Source organism: Chlorocebus sabaeus, chromosome 13 (genome assembly GCF_047675955.1).
Source record: "Chlorocebus sabaeus isolate Y175 chromosome 13, mChlSab1.0.hap1, whole genome shotgun sequence".
Lineage (NCBI taxonomy): Eukaryota > Metazoa > Chordata > Mammalia > Primates > Cercopithecidae > Chlorocebus > Chlorocebus sabaeus.
The window spans coordinates 100,466,171-100,479,572 of NC_132916.1; the positions used below are offsets into that span (position 1 = coordinate 100,466,171).

Consider the following 13,402-nt stretch of genomic DNA (forward strand, 5'->3'; position numbering starts at 1 on the left):
GAGCGGGGATGAGTGAACAGGGCTTATGCAGGGAGGTGCAGAGTTGGGAGGGGGTGGGTTGGGTGCTGGATGGTGAGAAGCTCTTCTGGAGAGCTAAGCAGGGCCTGGGGCCTCAGGCTGTGGCTTGGCCTTTTCCCCAAGAGCACTGGGGAGCCATGGAGTGCTATCGAACAGTCACTGCAGACTGAGCAGTGAACGGACAGTAGGTGGGCAGGCCTGTCCGAAATCTAGGCCACAGAGAATAGATGAGGAAGTTGAGTCCAGGGAAATGGCTGAGACAAGGGATACTGTTGTGGGTCCCCTCTGTCTTGCAGCGCTTTGTCATGGCATAGTGAGACCACTCAGAGGTGCCTCCTGTGACCTGGACCAGAGCCCCAGGGGCTGTGACCAAACCTGCCCATTTCCAGCACAGGCCTGGCACCCACTCCTGGCCCTAGGAGGGATAAGATTTTGGAAAGGACCGTGTGAAGGGGCCCCGGTCCCACACATCTGCCCAAGGAGGGTTGGGGGGTTCAGACCCAGGCTTCTTCCCCAGGGACATTCTCTTACTGGAAGGAGACCCTCCAGGAACCCAGTGCCCCAGCCCCCACTGCAGCCTCCAGTGGCTCTTGGCACAATAGCCTGTGGTACCTCCTCCTACGAGGCCCTCCCCGGGGTGCTAGGGGATTCAGACTTGGAAATGCAGGCCAGGGAACGGGGATCATGCTTCCCTGTCTCCCCACCCTGCGCTGAACGATCGAGGAGACCAAGGGCGGGGCTGATACCCCACAGGCTTCCTTGGGGTCATTTTTGAGTCACTTTCGGTAGTTTGTGTCCTTCTAAGAATTTGGCTGTTGTGTCTAGATGGTCTGGTTTGTTGGTGTACAATTGTTCGTAGTGTTTTCGTGGAATCCTTTTATTTCTGTCAGGTCGGCAATAATGTTTCCTCTTTCATTTCTGATTTTAGAAACTTGGGTTTGTAATTTTTTATTTCTTCATTTTTATTAGAGATGGGGTCTCATCATGTTCCCCCGGGCTGGTCTTGAATGCTGGCCTCACGATCCTTCCACCTCAGCCTCACAAAGTGCTGGGATGACAGGCGTCAGCCATGGTGCTCAGTCTCTGATTTTAGTCATTTGTGTCCCGTCTTTCTTTCCTCGGTCAGTCTAGTGAACGATTTGTCAATTGTGTTATTTTCAAAAAACCCACCTTCGGTTCTGTTATCTCTTTTGTTTTTCCATTCTCTGTATTTTTACTTTCCATTTCCACTCTCACGTTTATTATTTTCTTCCTTTTATTCACTTTGGGTTTAGTTCTTTTTCTAGTTTCTCAAGGTGGAAGGTTAGGTTTTTGATTTGAGATTTTTCTTCTTTGAATGTAGACATTTACAGTTATAAATTTCCCTTTCAGCACTGCCTTAGCTGCATCTTGGAATTTTTGATACGTTGTGCTGTTTTTATTTTTAAAGACAGAGTTTTGCTCTATTGCCCAGGCTGGGGTGCAGTGGTGCAATCTTGGCTCACTGCAACTTCTACTCAGGTTAGAGCCATTCTCATGCCTCAGCCTCCCGAGTAGCTGGAATTACAGATGTGCACCACTCCACCCGGCTAATTTTTGTATTTTTTTTAAATATAGAGATGGGATTTCACCATGTTTCCCAGGCTGATCTCAAACTCCGGGACTCAAGCGATGCTCCTGCCTCGGCCTCCCACAGTGCTGGGATGAGAGGCGTGAGCCACCGCACTGGCCGGGGCTGTGCGTTTGTTTGCATTCTTCTCAAATTAGTTTTTGGTTTCCCTGCTGGTCTCTTTGACTCACTGGTTGTTTAGGAGTGTGTAGTTTTCACATATTTTTTGAATTTCCCACATTTCCTTCACTGTCGATTTCTAGTTTTGTGCCAGTACAGCTGAAGAACACCTCTGCTTTGGTCTCAGTCCTTCTCCATTCACTGAGGCTCGTTTTGTGGCCTGGCACATGGTCTGTCATGGGGAATGTCCCATGGGTGCTCGAGAGGACTGTGTATTCGGCTGTTGTTGGGTGGCGTGTGTGACAGATGTCCATTCGGCGTACGTGACAGATGTCCATTCGGCGTACCTGGTTTCCTATGTTAATCTCCAGAATGTTTCTGACACTAGAAAATCAGGCTTTGGGAGAGGCCAGTGAGCCTGTGGGTTGGGAGCCTGGTTGCATGAGAGAAGCATGTGTGGGAACGCCAGGGGCCAGCTTTGAATCCCATTCCCCCAACATGATGCCATGTGTGGCAGACGTGATGCTTGGCTTTGCTCTCTCAGGGTTCCATCTGTGACAGGGGCCACTTGTGCCCCTGGCCTCATCAGCTCAGGCTGAAGGCAGCCCTGATCCTGGCCAGAGGGTCTTTGTGAAGCAGAAATAGATGGCCTGGTGCAGGTGCCAAGCCCCTGCTGTTCACTCTGCGTCCATCCACAACCTCGGCCCTGGGAGTTGTAAAGAAGGCCGGCCTGTACCATGAGCATCTGCACCAAGATGTGCCCATGTCACAGTGTGCTTGGCGTCTGCCCTGGCACAGGTGCATGGCCTGTCTGCGCTCAGGCGCCCCGCCTATGGGGCCCAGGCTCACAGAGGTGTGAAGGAGGCAAGCAGGGGCCTCTGAGCCCAGCCAGCCTCGCTTCGATGCTGGGAGACTAACTTCTTCCATTTTGTCTTCTGCCCAGACCAGCTGCGGGCCGTCCAGTGGCTGTGCTACTTCTACAGCGCCGTCATGCCCAGCGAGGCCCAGTATGTCATCTACCACGATCTCCAGCTCTCCCTGGCCCGCAAGGTGGCCGACAAGGTGCTGGAGGGGCAGCTCCTGGAGACCATCAGTCAGCTGTACCTGTCCCTGGGCACGGAGCGGTAAGGGCTGGTTTTGCAGTGGTGGAGGTGGGGGCGGGCAGGGAGAAGGGCACAGGGAAGCTGGCCCAGGGCCCAGCAGCCCCTCTCCTTTTGATCATTTGGTGCTTTGGCATCAGATGCTTTGAGCTGGCCGGCCTGGGGTCATCCCAGGGCTGCTGCTGGCCCATGAGTCCCAGCTTGAGCCTCCCTTGTTGGGGCAAAGGTCACCTCAACCCCAGCAGAGGCAGTAGGTGCACTCTGGGCTGTTCTTCCTACTATGGTGGCTTTTGTCATCTTACCTGTGCCTGCCCCGAATCTTCACTCCTGGGCTTCGTCTGTCCCCTTAAATGTGACCACAGCAGCCACCTGTGGCTTCTCTCCCACAGAAGACAGAGCCAGTTGTGTCACCTGCTTCCCTGGGGCAGGGTTTCAAGGTCTCACATCCCATATTTGGCCTAGTCAGCTTCCCCCAAGCATCCTGACCTGGTGGGGTAACCATGGCCCTGGCCACCCCACCCATAGGGCCCAGTGACATTGCTGCAGTCCCAGCCCCTTGAGTGTTGGACTTACTGAGAGAGCAGAGAAGGAGCCAGATTCCATAGGGACCTGGGAGACTGACTGTAGTCTTGGCCTCAAGTTCACAGAAGGAAAATGGGACAGTGTGCTAGAGCCATGCTTCTCAAAGTGTAGTCCCTGGACCAGTAGAGCAGCATCCATGTCACCTAGGAGTTTGTGGCAAGTGGGAGTTCTAGGGCCTGCCCCAGCCCTGTGGAGCCGGAAGCTCTGGGGGCAGGGCCAGCAAGCTATAAGGACAGGCCTCCGGGTGACTGTGATGCCTGCACACCTTGAGAACCATCGACCTAGATAGCCTCTGAACACTAACGGCTCCTGGTGCGTCTGGAGAAGACACAGGCCATGACTGGGAGGCAGGGGAGATGGACTAGCACACTCCTCCTGCCACAGGGCAGCATGATGCTCGATTCCCTCAGAAGGATGTCCTTTATCTTTTCCATGCCGTGTGTGTTCACTCTGGCCATCCCAGCAGCCTGGGAAGGGCAGAACACTGCACACACAAGAGGGCCGTTCCCAGTCCCCACATGCCAGATTCATCTGTCACCAGACCCACGGGAGGAGGCAGACTGGTTCCAGGAGGATGAGAGCCCTTGTTCTGACACCTGTGTCTGATTCCAGTGATTCCAGGGCCTACAAATCCTCTCTGGACTACACCAAACGAAGTCTGGGGATTTTCATTGACCTCCAGAGGAGAGAGGAGGCACATGCCTGGCTGCAAGCAGGGAGGATCTATTACCTCCTGCGGCAGAGCGAGCTGGTGGACCTGTACATCCAGGTGAGTGGCAAGGGATGCAGGAGGACTCCTGTGCTGTTCACTCTCTGTCCATCCACCCATCCATTCACCCTTCCATCATCTATTTACCTGTTCATCCTTCCATCCATCCATCATCCATCCATCCTTTTATCATCCATCTATTCACCCGTCTATCCATCCATTCACCTGTCCATCCACCCATCCGTTCATCCTTCCATCACCTATTTACCTGTTCATTCTTCTATCCATCCATCATCCATCCATCCATCATGCATCCACTCGCTTGCTCATCCTTCCATCCATCCATCCATTCACCTGTTCATCCATCCATCCCTTTATCATCCATTGATTCAGCCACCATCCGTCCATCTGTTCGTCCGTTCATCCTTCCATCATCCATCCATTCACCTGTTCATCCATCCATCATCCATCCACCTACCAATTGATCTTTCCATTCATCCGTCCTCTCACCCATCCATCCATTCACCGTTCGTCCATCCACCCACCCACCAATCTACCTATTAATGCATCCCTCCATTCATCTATCTGTCCATTTGTTTATCCATACATTCGTCTGTCCACCATCTATCCATCCACATGTACATACATCATCTACCCTCCACCCATCCATACATTATCTACCCACCCATACATACACACATCATTCCACCCACCCACCCATCCATCCATTCATCCATCCATCCATCCAAGCATTCATCTATCCACACACCCTTCCATCCATCCATGTGTCTTCATCTCCTCATCCATTCATCCATCCATCCACTCATTCCTAAGCCACTGCTGAGCACCTGTTGTGTGCCTTTTCCCTCCCTCCAACTGGTTCCCTCACATCCTCCTCCGGTGGCCAGCATCTTCTCCCTGAGGGCAGAGGCGCGGCCCCTCACAGTGCACAGCACTTGCTGGTATACAGCACATCCTCAAATAATGTGACCACTCAGTTAACACACAGAAGAACTTGCTCCAAGCGACACGTGGCACATCTCCTTACAAAATGAATCTATCATAGTGGCTGTTTTCAGAGGCTTTCCGAAACACTGTGTGATCTGGTACAAATTGTGAAGCCCAGGAGCCTGGTGAAGCTTTCATTATTGAGCACCTGCTGTATACCTCCTTGAGCTGAGGAGAGGGATCAAGAGCTCATGGCCAAGAGGGGACCAGGCCCACCCACAAACACTGAAACACTGCTGATGTGGCAGGGATGTGACAACGCAGAAAGGAGACAGGGGCTGGGCTCCCAGCAATCTAGGGGCCACGGAGACTGGTTTGAGTGCACGGGGAGTGGGCTAGGGCTACCCCTGGTGGTAGGATTCACAGGTGTCGGGCTCCTGGGCTGCAGCTGCTCAGTCACCTCCTGGCACTCAGGTGCATCAGTTCATTGTCCTCATGCCAGTGGTGGGGGCAGCCTCCATGCACAGGGTCTGAAAAATGCTCAGGTGTACCTGTAGTGTGTGGGAGAAAAGAGGCTGGCAAAGGTGCGCGTAGCCACGTTGCTAGGTGTGGGTCTGGAGCGAACTTCTGTCTCCTTTCAGGTGGCACAGAATGTGGACGTGCACACAGGCGACCCCAACCTGGGGCTGGAGCTGTTGGAGGCAGTTGGAGACATCTTCTTCAATGGGCCCTGGGAGCAGGAGGAAGGCATGCCCTTCTACCGAGTGAGCTGGCCTGTGGGCTGATGTGGGTGGGCCTCAGTGGGGCACCTGGTGGTCTGAGGCATATGACCATGCCGCTGCCCGGGAAAAACGCTCGGAGCCTGGACGTGACAATTGCTCTACCCTTGTACCTGATGACCTCAAGCAACCATGAGTGGGAAGTCCTGTCCCCATCTTCCAGATGAGGAAACTGAGGCTCAGAGAGGCACAGGGACATGTCAAAGGACACACAGCATATCAGTGGGAGGCCCAGGTCTGCATGTACCCCGAAGTGGGACGACTTCTCCTTTCCTCTGAGCTCACAGGGTGGCTCAGCCCTGGGCACAGATCAGTGTGGTGTTTCTAGAGCAGAGAGGAGGTTGGCTCCCCCCAGTCAGACCCCCAGTGCTCAGGTGGGAGAGGCTGGTTTGAGGCTGTCGGGAGTAGCTGGATGGGCCTCAGGTGACTCTTCAGCCCCCAACTTGGGTGTCTGAACTATGTGTTATCCCACAGCACAGAGCTGTGTCGAGGTGCAGGAGTAGCTGGGGTGTGGGAAGCTCCAAGCACATGTTTGAGCTCTGACGAGGACGCTGCGCAAGGTGGGTGCTGTGGGAAACCTGACCCCACCTGCCTGTGTGGTAGGACCAGGCCCTGCCCCTGGCAGTGACTACGGACAACCGCAGGGTGGAGCCGCAGCTACAGCTGTGCAGCAAGCTGGTGGCACTCCTGGTCACAATGGAGAAGCCACAGGAGGGCTTGGAGGTTGCCCACATGGTCCTAGCACTCAGCATCACTCTGGGTATGTCCCCTGAGCCCCCACCCTGCCAGGACCCACACTTTGCCAGAGCCCAGCCTCTGGGTCTGCAGGCCAGGAGCTGAAACAGCTGCTGGATTTTCCTGGTCTCCTGTCCAGGCAGGCAGATCTGCCCAACTGGCTTCCCCGTCCGGCTGTGGGGCACAGCCCGAGGTCTCTCACGCAGTGCAGAGCTCCCTGCCTGCCTGAGTTCTGCTTCCTCTGCCTGTTCCCGCTGCTGACCACAAGGGCCGCCCAGTGTGCCCTCTGCCTTCCAGACATGCCAGGCATCTCGTTGGTCCCTGTATGTGCCAGGCTGAGTGGCACATTCCCTTTGTCTTGTGCCTTTCCCACCGTCATCAACCACACGGCTCTCTGGCTGATAAAATCCCAGTTCCCCTTCCAGCAGTCTACCCCTTAAGGCCGGGCATCCCCTGGTGCTGTGCCAGGGTCGTCTGTCCCCCTCCAGAGACAGGGAACTCTAGGCAGGCCACATGCCCCAGCGCCTTGTGTCCCGTGGCCCAGTACACAGTAGGTGTGCAGCTGACTCCCCAAGGTAGGGGGATCTGATCGTGACACACCCAGGAGGAGTCAGATGTCACATCTGTGGGTTGCCTGGAGCTGGGGTACCCGGGAGCACCTGAACTGCATGGGCTCCCCTGGTTAAAACCAGTGAGCAGAGGCAGGTGGCTATGTGTAGACACAGAGCTGGGCCATCCAGGTCCGACTTTGCCAAAGCCTCACAGTAGACAGGGGCAGGCCTTATTAATTCTGCTTTGCAGATGGGAAAGTGAGTCTGGGAACCCAGGAGGGAATGGCCAGAGCTGCCCAGGTGACCACAGGTGCCTGGAGGCAAGCCACGAGTGCTGCCTGGGGTCTGTATACCTGCTCCTGAGGGGCCTGTGCCCTGCCTGCCCCAGGGAGCCACGTCCTCACACCTGCCCCTTTGGCCTGCACCCCAGGGGACCGGCTGAATGAGTGCGTGGCCTACCACCGGCTGGCCACCCTGCACCACCGGCTGGGCCATGACAAGCTGGCGGAGCACTTCTACCTCAAGACCCTGTAGCTCTGCAACTTGCCACTGGGGTTCGACGAGGAGACCCTCTACTACGTGAAGGTGTACCTGATGCTCCGTGACATCATCTTCTACGACCTGAAGGTGGGAGGGAGGGGCAGGGCTCGGGGTGTTCCCAGTCCCCTTGGAGTGGGATCTCCACCCAGACCCGAGGCCTGGGTTCCAGCCTTCCTTAGAAATGGCCCAGTGGCCGCCCTGGAGCTCTATGCCCGGCTGGAGGAGCCAGCAAGGTTAGCAGATACAATTCAGCTCCCAAGATGGCCAGGCCCCACCCTCAGGAACTCAGTCTCAGCCGGGGAGGCTGACACATGAGTGGGCAATGGTGGCCTCTGGGTTAAGAAGGATTGTAGTCAGGGAGGCCCTCCTGGAGGAGGTGACATCAAAGCTGAGTCTTGACAGTCAAGTGTCAAGGTGCATTTAACAAAGAAAATAGGGTCGGGAGAAGGACATTTCGGAGGACAGCATCATCCTCACATTGAATCCACGTTGCAAGATCCAACCCAAATCCTGGCACCTCCTCTAGGAAGCCTGCGCAGGGTGCCAGCCTGCACGGAGCAACTCCTTCCTGGAGTCCCGAGACACCTTGAATCTTCACATCACCCAGGAAGGGTGGGGTGGGACCAGTATCTTACCATTGGGTTCACAAACAGGGAAACCCCAGCTCAGGGCAGGTGCAGTGGGGCGGGGCCCCAGCCAGCCAGGCTGAGGCCTTGCTGGGTCGGGTGTGTCTGGAGGGGACGTGCTGTGCTCTGTCTGCCCCAGCCTTGCAGGGCTGGAGAGCTGGGACTGGCAGACTCAGACCTGGGGTGTCTCTACCCCTCTGCCCAGCAGGCACCGCCCTTCCTTAGCATCACACCGGCACCGCGTCAGTACTCGTTATGGGCTGAGGGGCCCGGGCACTCCAGTCCAGGGGCCGAGATCTTGGAGGCCTTAGAACAACTTGAGGAGCGGGGCAGCCCTAAGACCCTGCCCTGTATCCCCCACTGCAGGCCTACGGAGGCCCGACATGCCTCAGCCCAGTGCTGGCGACACCTGGTGGTCAGATGTGGTCCCTGTGGCCTCCCAAGTCCCAGCCAGACATGGAGGTGCCAGGTGTCAGGCCCAGGGGGACGCTGCTCACTGCTCAGGGGCTTGCCTGGGACCCAGGGGGACGGGCCTCCCAGAAGAGGTCTTTCTCTCTCTTGGTCAAGCCTGCCGCCCACTCCGCCTGTCCAGGAGAAAGGAAAGCGCCAAGTAGTACCTGAGAGGCCAAAGTCCATGGTTGGGGTCGGGGGACAGTGGCCTCCTTCACCTCCTTCCCATGCACAGCCCTCTGGGCCTCATCGTGAGTATGCTGTCAGCGCAGGCCAGCTTCCCACAGGGAGGCCCCCTTGGAATTCCCCAAGGGCGGCTGTCTTTCCAAGGCTACACCCTCCTCCTTGTATAGGAGGCTCTGGACCCAGGGCCCAGAGGAGTGGGAGAAAAAGCCGGGCTGGATGGGACCTGGAAGGCTGGCAGAGAAGCAGGGGTAAATGGGCATCTTTGCCAACTGCCTCTAAAATGGTGTCCCCTTTAGTCTACACATGAGAGTGAGCCCTGGAATAGGGTGGATTAGGTGTGTCCTGGCTCAGCCTGCCACTCAGTAGCTGCTGTACACACTACAGGCAGATGAAAATGCACACAGGCACAGGCACACACAGGTGCGCGCACACACACAGGGACACGTACGCACAGGCACATGTAGAGACATATGCTTTGGCTGGCTCCTTCCTGTTTAGTTGGGAAGTCCCCACCCCTTCAGGAAGCCTTTGCCTTTCACCCCTGGCTGAGTCTGGGACCTCCTGGGCTTCCCTCTGCCACAGCCCGGACCACCCTGTGTGGTCAGTGTTCACTCCCAAGGCCCTCAGACTGGGAGCAAGGACGTTAGGCTCAGCCACGCACCCAGCACAGAGTCCAGTGTTCGGCTGGGCTGGGGGCATTGGATGAGCAGTGGCGGTGACTTGGGGCCTTCTCACGCCCCTGCTGTGTGTGTGGGGTGGGACAGTGAGGGAATGGACTGCTGCATCTTGGACTTTGTCATTGGGAGCCATCTTGAGATGGTAAAGAGGGACAGGCCAGGCATGGGTCTTAGAGAGGTCCCTTAGGTGACCCCCATGTGGAGGAGGAGCCTGGGGAGAAGCCGGGTGGGGGATGGGAGGGTCAAGGAGGAGGTCTGGGAGACGGCATCCCATCCCAGCGATGGTGAGTTTGAGCCAAAGATGCATTGACAATAAGAGTGGATGTCTGGGGAGTCACACTCCGTCAATATTTCAGGGAACATTGCCAGAGTGGACACCTGTGAGATGGTTTTCTACCTGGCCTGGCCCCTGGAGGGCCTGGAAATGGTCAGCATGGACAGGGGCCAGAAGGGAGCCTGGGTCACTCAACACTGTGCCCCTGCTGTGGCTTGGAGCCACGGGTCCTGCATGGAACTCTCAGAGCAGGCACGATCTGCCCTGACCTCAGCCCATGGGGAAAGCAGCCACTGCCTGCAGAGAGGGTGGCACTGGGGCAGGAGGCTTGGGGTGAGTGGGGTGTAGGGACAGTCAGGAAGGCTTCCAGGGGTATCAGGGTCGTCCCCACCTCCTGCAGCTGAGACCACAGCAGTGTCACAGGCTTCGGGGTTCATGGGGTGAGCCAGCATTGGCTGGACATGTGGAATGACCTGGAGACAGGAATGGCCTCTGGGAAGATGGGCTCCAAGTCCCCCTTTTGCTGAGCATGGCCTGTCCCCTTCAGAACCCATTTGATGCACTCGGGTACTACCAGCTGGCACTGGCAGCTGCCGTGGACCTGGGCAACAGGAAGGCACAGCTGAAGATCTACACGCGGCCGGCCACCATCTCCCACAACTTCCTCCTGGACCGCGAGAAGTCGCTCTTCTTCTACCAGAAGGCCAGGACCTTCGCCACCGAGCTCAACGTCCGCAGGGTCAACCTACCTCCTCTGCCACTCTGCGGGTGGGCCCCTTGGTTGACCCCAGCCACCCTCGCTGAGGACAGCATCCAAGGGAGTGGGTATTGTGCAAGGAGGATGGTCTCCTGCCTCTCCTGGTGTCTCCCGTGGCTCATTTTCTGGGAAATGGAGGAATGAAAGCAGGGTTCATATAGCAATAAATTTTTTTTTGCAATAACATACCGAAGTCCCCAGGGCATCCTTCCCTGTGTGCTTCCTGGGCTGGGTCTAGGGACCAGCTCCTTCCCTTGTGGCAGCCCTCTGATCTTGGGGATGAGAAGGACCCTGAGTCCAACAGACCTGGGCCAGGTCACCATGAGCCTCGGTTTCCTCGGCGGCCAGAGGGGAGATGGTGGTGGAACTCCCTGGGCAGCTCCCTGCTCTCCCTGCTCAGAGCTTTTACTGCAGGTCTCGTGCTGCTCTTGCCTTTAACCTTCAGGCCACTGTGCCCAAATGTGGGGGCTCCATTGAAGAAATAGAGGCACAGAGAGGTTAGGTGTCTGGCCCACCGTCACACAGCAGGTAGGGGCGGAAACGAAGAGCCCAGTACACTGACCACCACACCACCCTGCCAGCCTGCAGCCAGGAAGGTGTCCCCCATTAGGACCCAAGGTCAGCTCCTGGAGCTCTCTTGTGGTGTCAGGAGAGCCACAGGCCAGTGAGGGTGGCGACGGGGATCCCTCAGTGTCCTCTGCTCCCAGACTTGGTTGGGCCGAGCCTGGCCAGTCCTACCTCTGGCCACTGGTCAGCCCTGCGGGAAGTGAGATGCAGGGATTTCCGCCTGTGTAGACGCTGCTACCCAGTATTGAAAGCCTTATCTGGGCTGACCCCAGCCATCCTCACATGCCCCTCCCCTTCTGGCCCCCAGCCCTCATCCCAGAGCCAGGAATCCCAGGTTTTCCTTCTTGGAATCTCTTGGCCCCAGGGAACACAGTTCACATGGTCTCTTTGCCAGTTTACACAAGAAAACAGAGGTTCAGAGACTATGGGTGTCTCACTTGATTCTCACGTACACTGCACTCTCCCAGGCCCCTCTTTTAAACACTTTAAATGAGGTGACTTTCACATCGCATGCAACTATTTCAACGCGAATAATGTGGTGGCATTTGTGCATTCACAGTCCTGTGCAACCACTCACGCCATCTAGTTTCAAAATGTATTCATCTCCCCAGAAGAAACCTCCCATCCTCACTAAGCAGTTACCCCTCCTTGGTATCCCCCAAGCCCCTAGTTTAATGGAAGGGGAAACTGAGGCCCGGAGAGAGACTTGCCATTAGGCGGAGCTCTGATAATAAGGAATCAGGCACCCATCTGCTGGTTCAATCCTGGGTTGGTTTTCCACCCAGCAGAGGTGACAGAGCCAGGAGGTTCTGGGACCCCATGCTTGCAGCCAGAGCCCTACCCTGAGCCTCCCCAGCAGGGGGCAGCAGAGAGCTTTCCAGAACCGGCCGCGGGGCTGGTGGGAAGCAGCGGGTCAGAGCTGCTGACAAACCTCACGAAGACCCCAGATCGCTGTCTCTGTGGGTTGGGTTTGGGAATTGGAGAGGAGGCCGCATGATTGGAAACTTGAAGACAGCACGGCCTGGCTGGAGCAGCCGGAAGCGCCGTCACGTTGAGTGAGGACACAGACCTCCTGCCCGCTGGGCCGGGCCTGCAGCCATTCTTCTCGGGGTGGGGCCCGTAGGTCCGGGTTGCTCTTGGTCCCCGACCTGCCTCAGAGTCCGGGGGGCTTTGGAACTCTGCCTCCCCATCTCCACCCACCCTGGCTGGTGCCATGAGGGGCCTGGATCCTGGGATCCTGTTCCTCTTGGGCAGAAGAGACTGGGGGACCAGAGGAGATGATGGGTCTTCAAGCCCCACATTCAAACCCCAGCCCACCACTGACAGTCTGGGGGTCGGGATGAGGGAGTTGATGTCTCTGAGCCCCAGTTTTGTCACCACTAAAATGAGGCCGACATACTGGTGCAGAGTGCCAGCCCCCGGGCTAACAGAGACCTGTTTCCTACTGGCAATACCTCTTACTCCTAGGAACAGCTCCAACAACCACACACTAGGGAACACTCAACCCAGGCCAACTTGTCAGAGGCACGTGAACCAGAGCGACTCCATCTTGAATGGGGGCTGGGTAAAGGGAGGCTGAGACCTGCTGGGTCGCATTCCCAGGAGGCTAGGCATTCTTAGTCACAGGATGAGATAGGAGGTCGGCACAAGATACAGGTCATAAAGACCTTGCTGATAAAGCACGTTGCAGTAAAGTCCGCCAAAGCTCACCAAACCCAAGATGGCCACGAGAGTGACCTCTGATTCTCCTCACGGCTCATTATATGCTAATTATAATGCATTAGCTGCTATAAGACACTCCCACCAGCGCTGCGACAGTTTACAGATGCCATGGCAACATCTGGAGGTTACCCTACGTGGTCTCAGAAGGGAGGGCATAAATTCTCAGTTCTGCGAATTGCCCACCCCTTTCCTGGAACACTCATGAATAGTCCAACCCGTTTAGCGTATGATCAAGAAATAACCATGAAAATGGGCAACCAGCAGCCTTTGGGGCCACTCTGCCTATGGAGCAGCCATTCTTTTTTTCTTTCTTTTCTTTTTTTTTTTTTTTTTTTGAGATGGAGTCCCGCTCTATTGGCTGAACTGGAATGCAGTGGCGTGATCTTGGCTCACTACAACCTCCACCTCCTGGGTTCAAGTGATTCTCCTGCCTCAGCCTTCCTAGTAGCTGGGATTACAGGCACCTGCCACCA

The 13,402-nt window shown here is 56.3% G+C and overlaps 1 protein-coding gene across 1 annotated transcript in view; it reads left to right on the forward strand.

Moving 5' to 3' along the window:
• Positions 1-10,826, forward strand: part of LOC140713202 (SH3 domain and tetratricopeptide repeat-containing protein 1-like) — a 41,562-nt gene extending 30,736 nt beyond the window's left edge. Inside the window, 5 exon segments of the mRNA XM_073022654.1 lie at positions 2,670-2,850; positions 4,021-4,177; positions 5,707-5,812; positions 7,561-7,757; positions 10,431-10,826. Of these exon segments, the coding sequence (XP_072878755.1) occupies positions 2,670-2,850; positions 4,021-4,177; positions 5,707-5,812; positions 7,561-7,757; positions 10,431-10,784 (995 nt within the window). The 3' untranslated portion in view covers positions 10,785-10,826.
• The last annotated feature ends 2,576 nt before the right edge of the window (positions 10,827-13,402 follow it).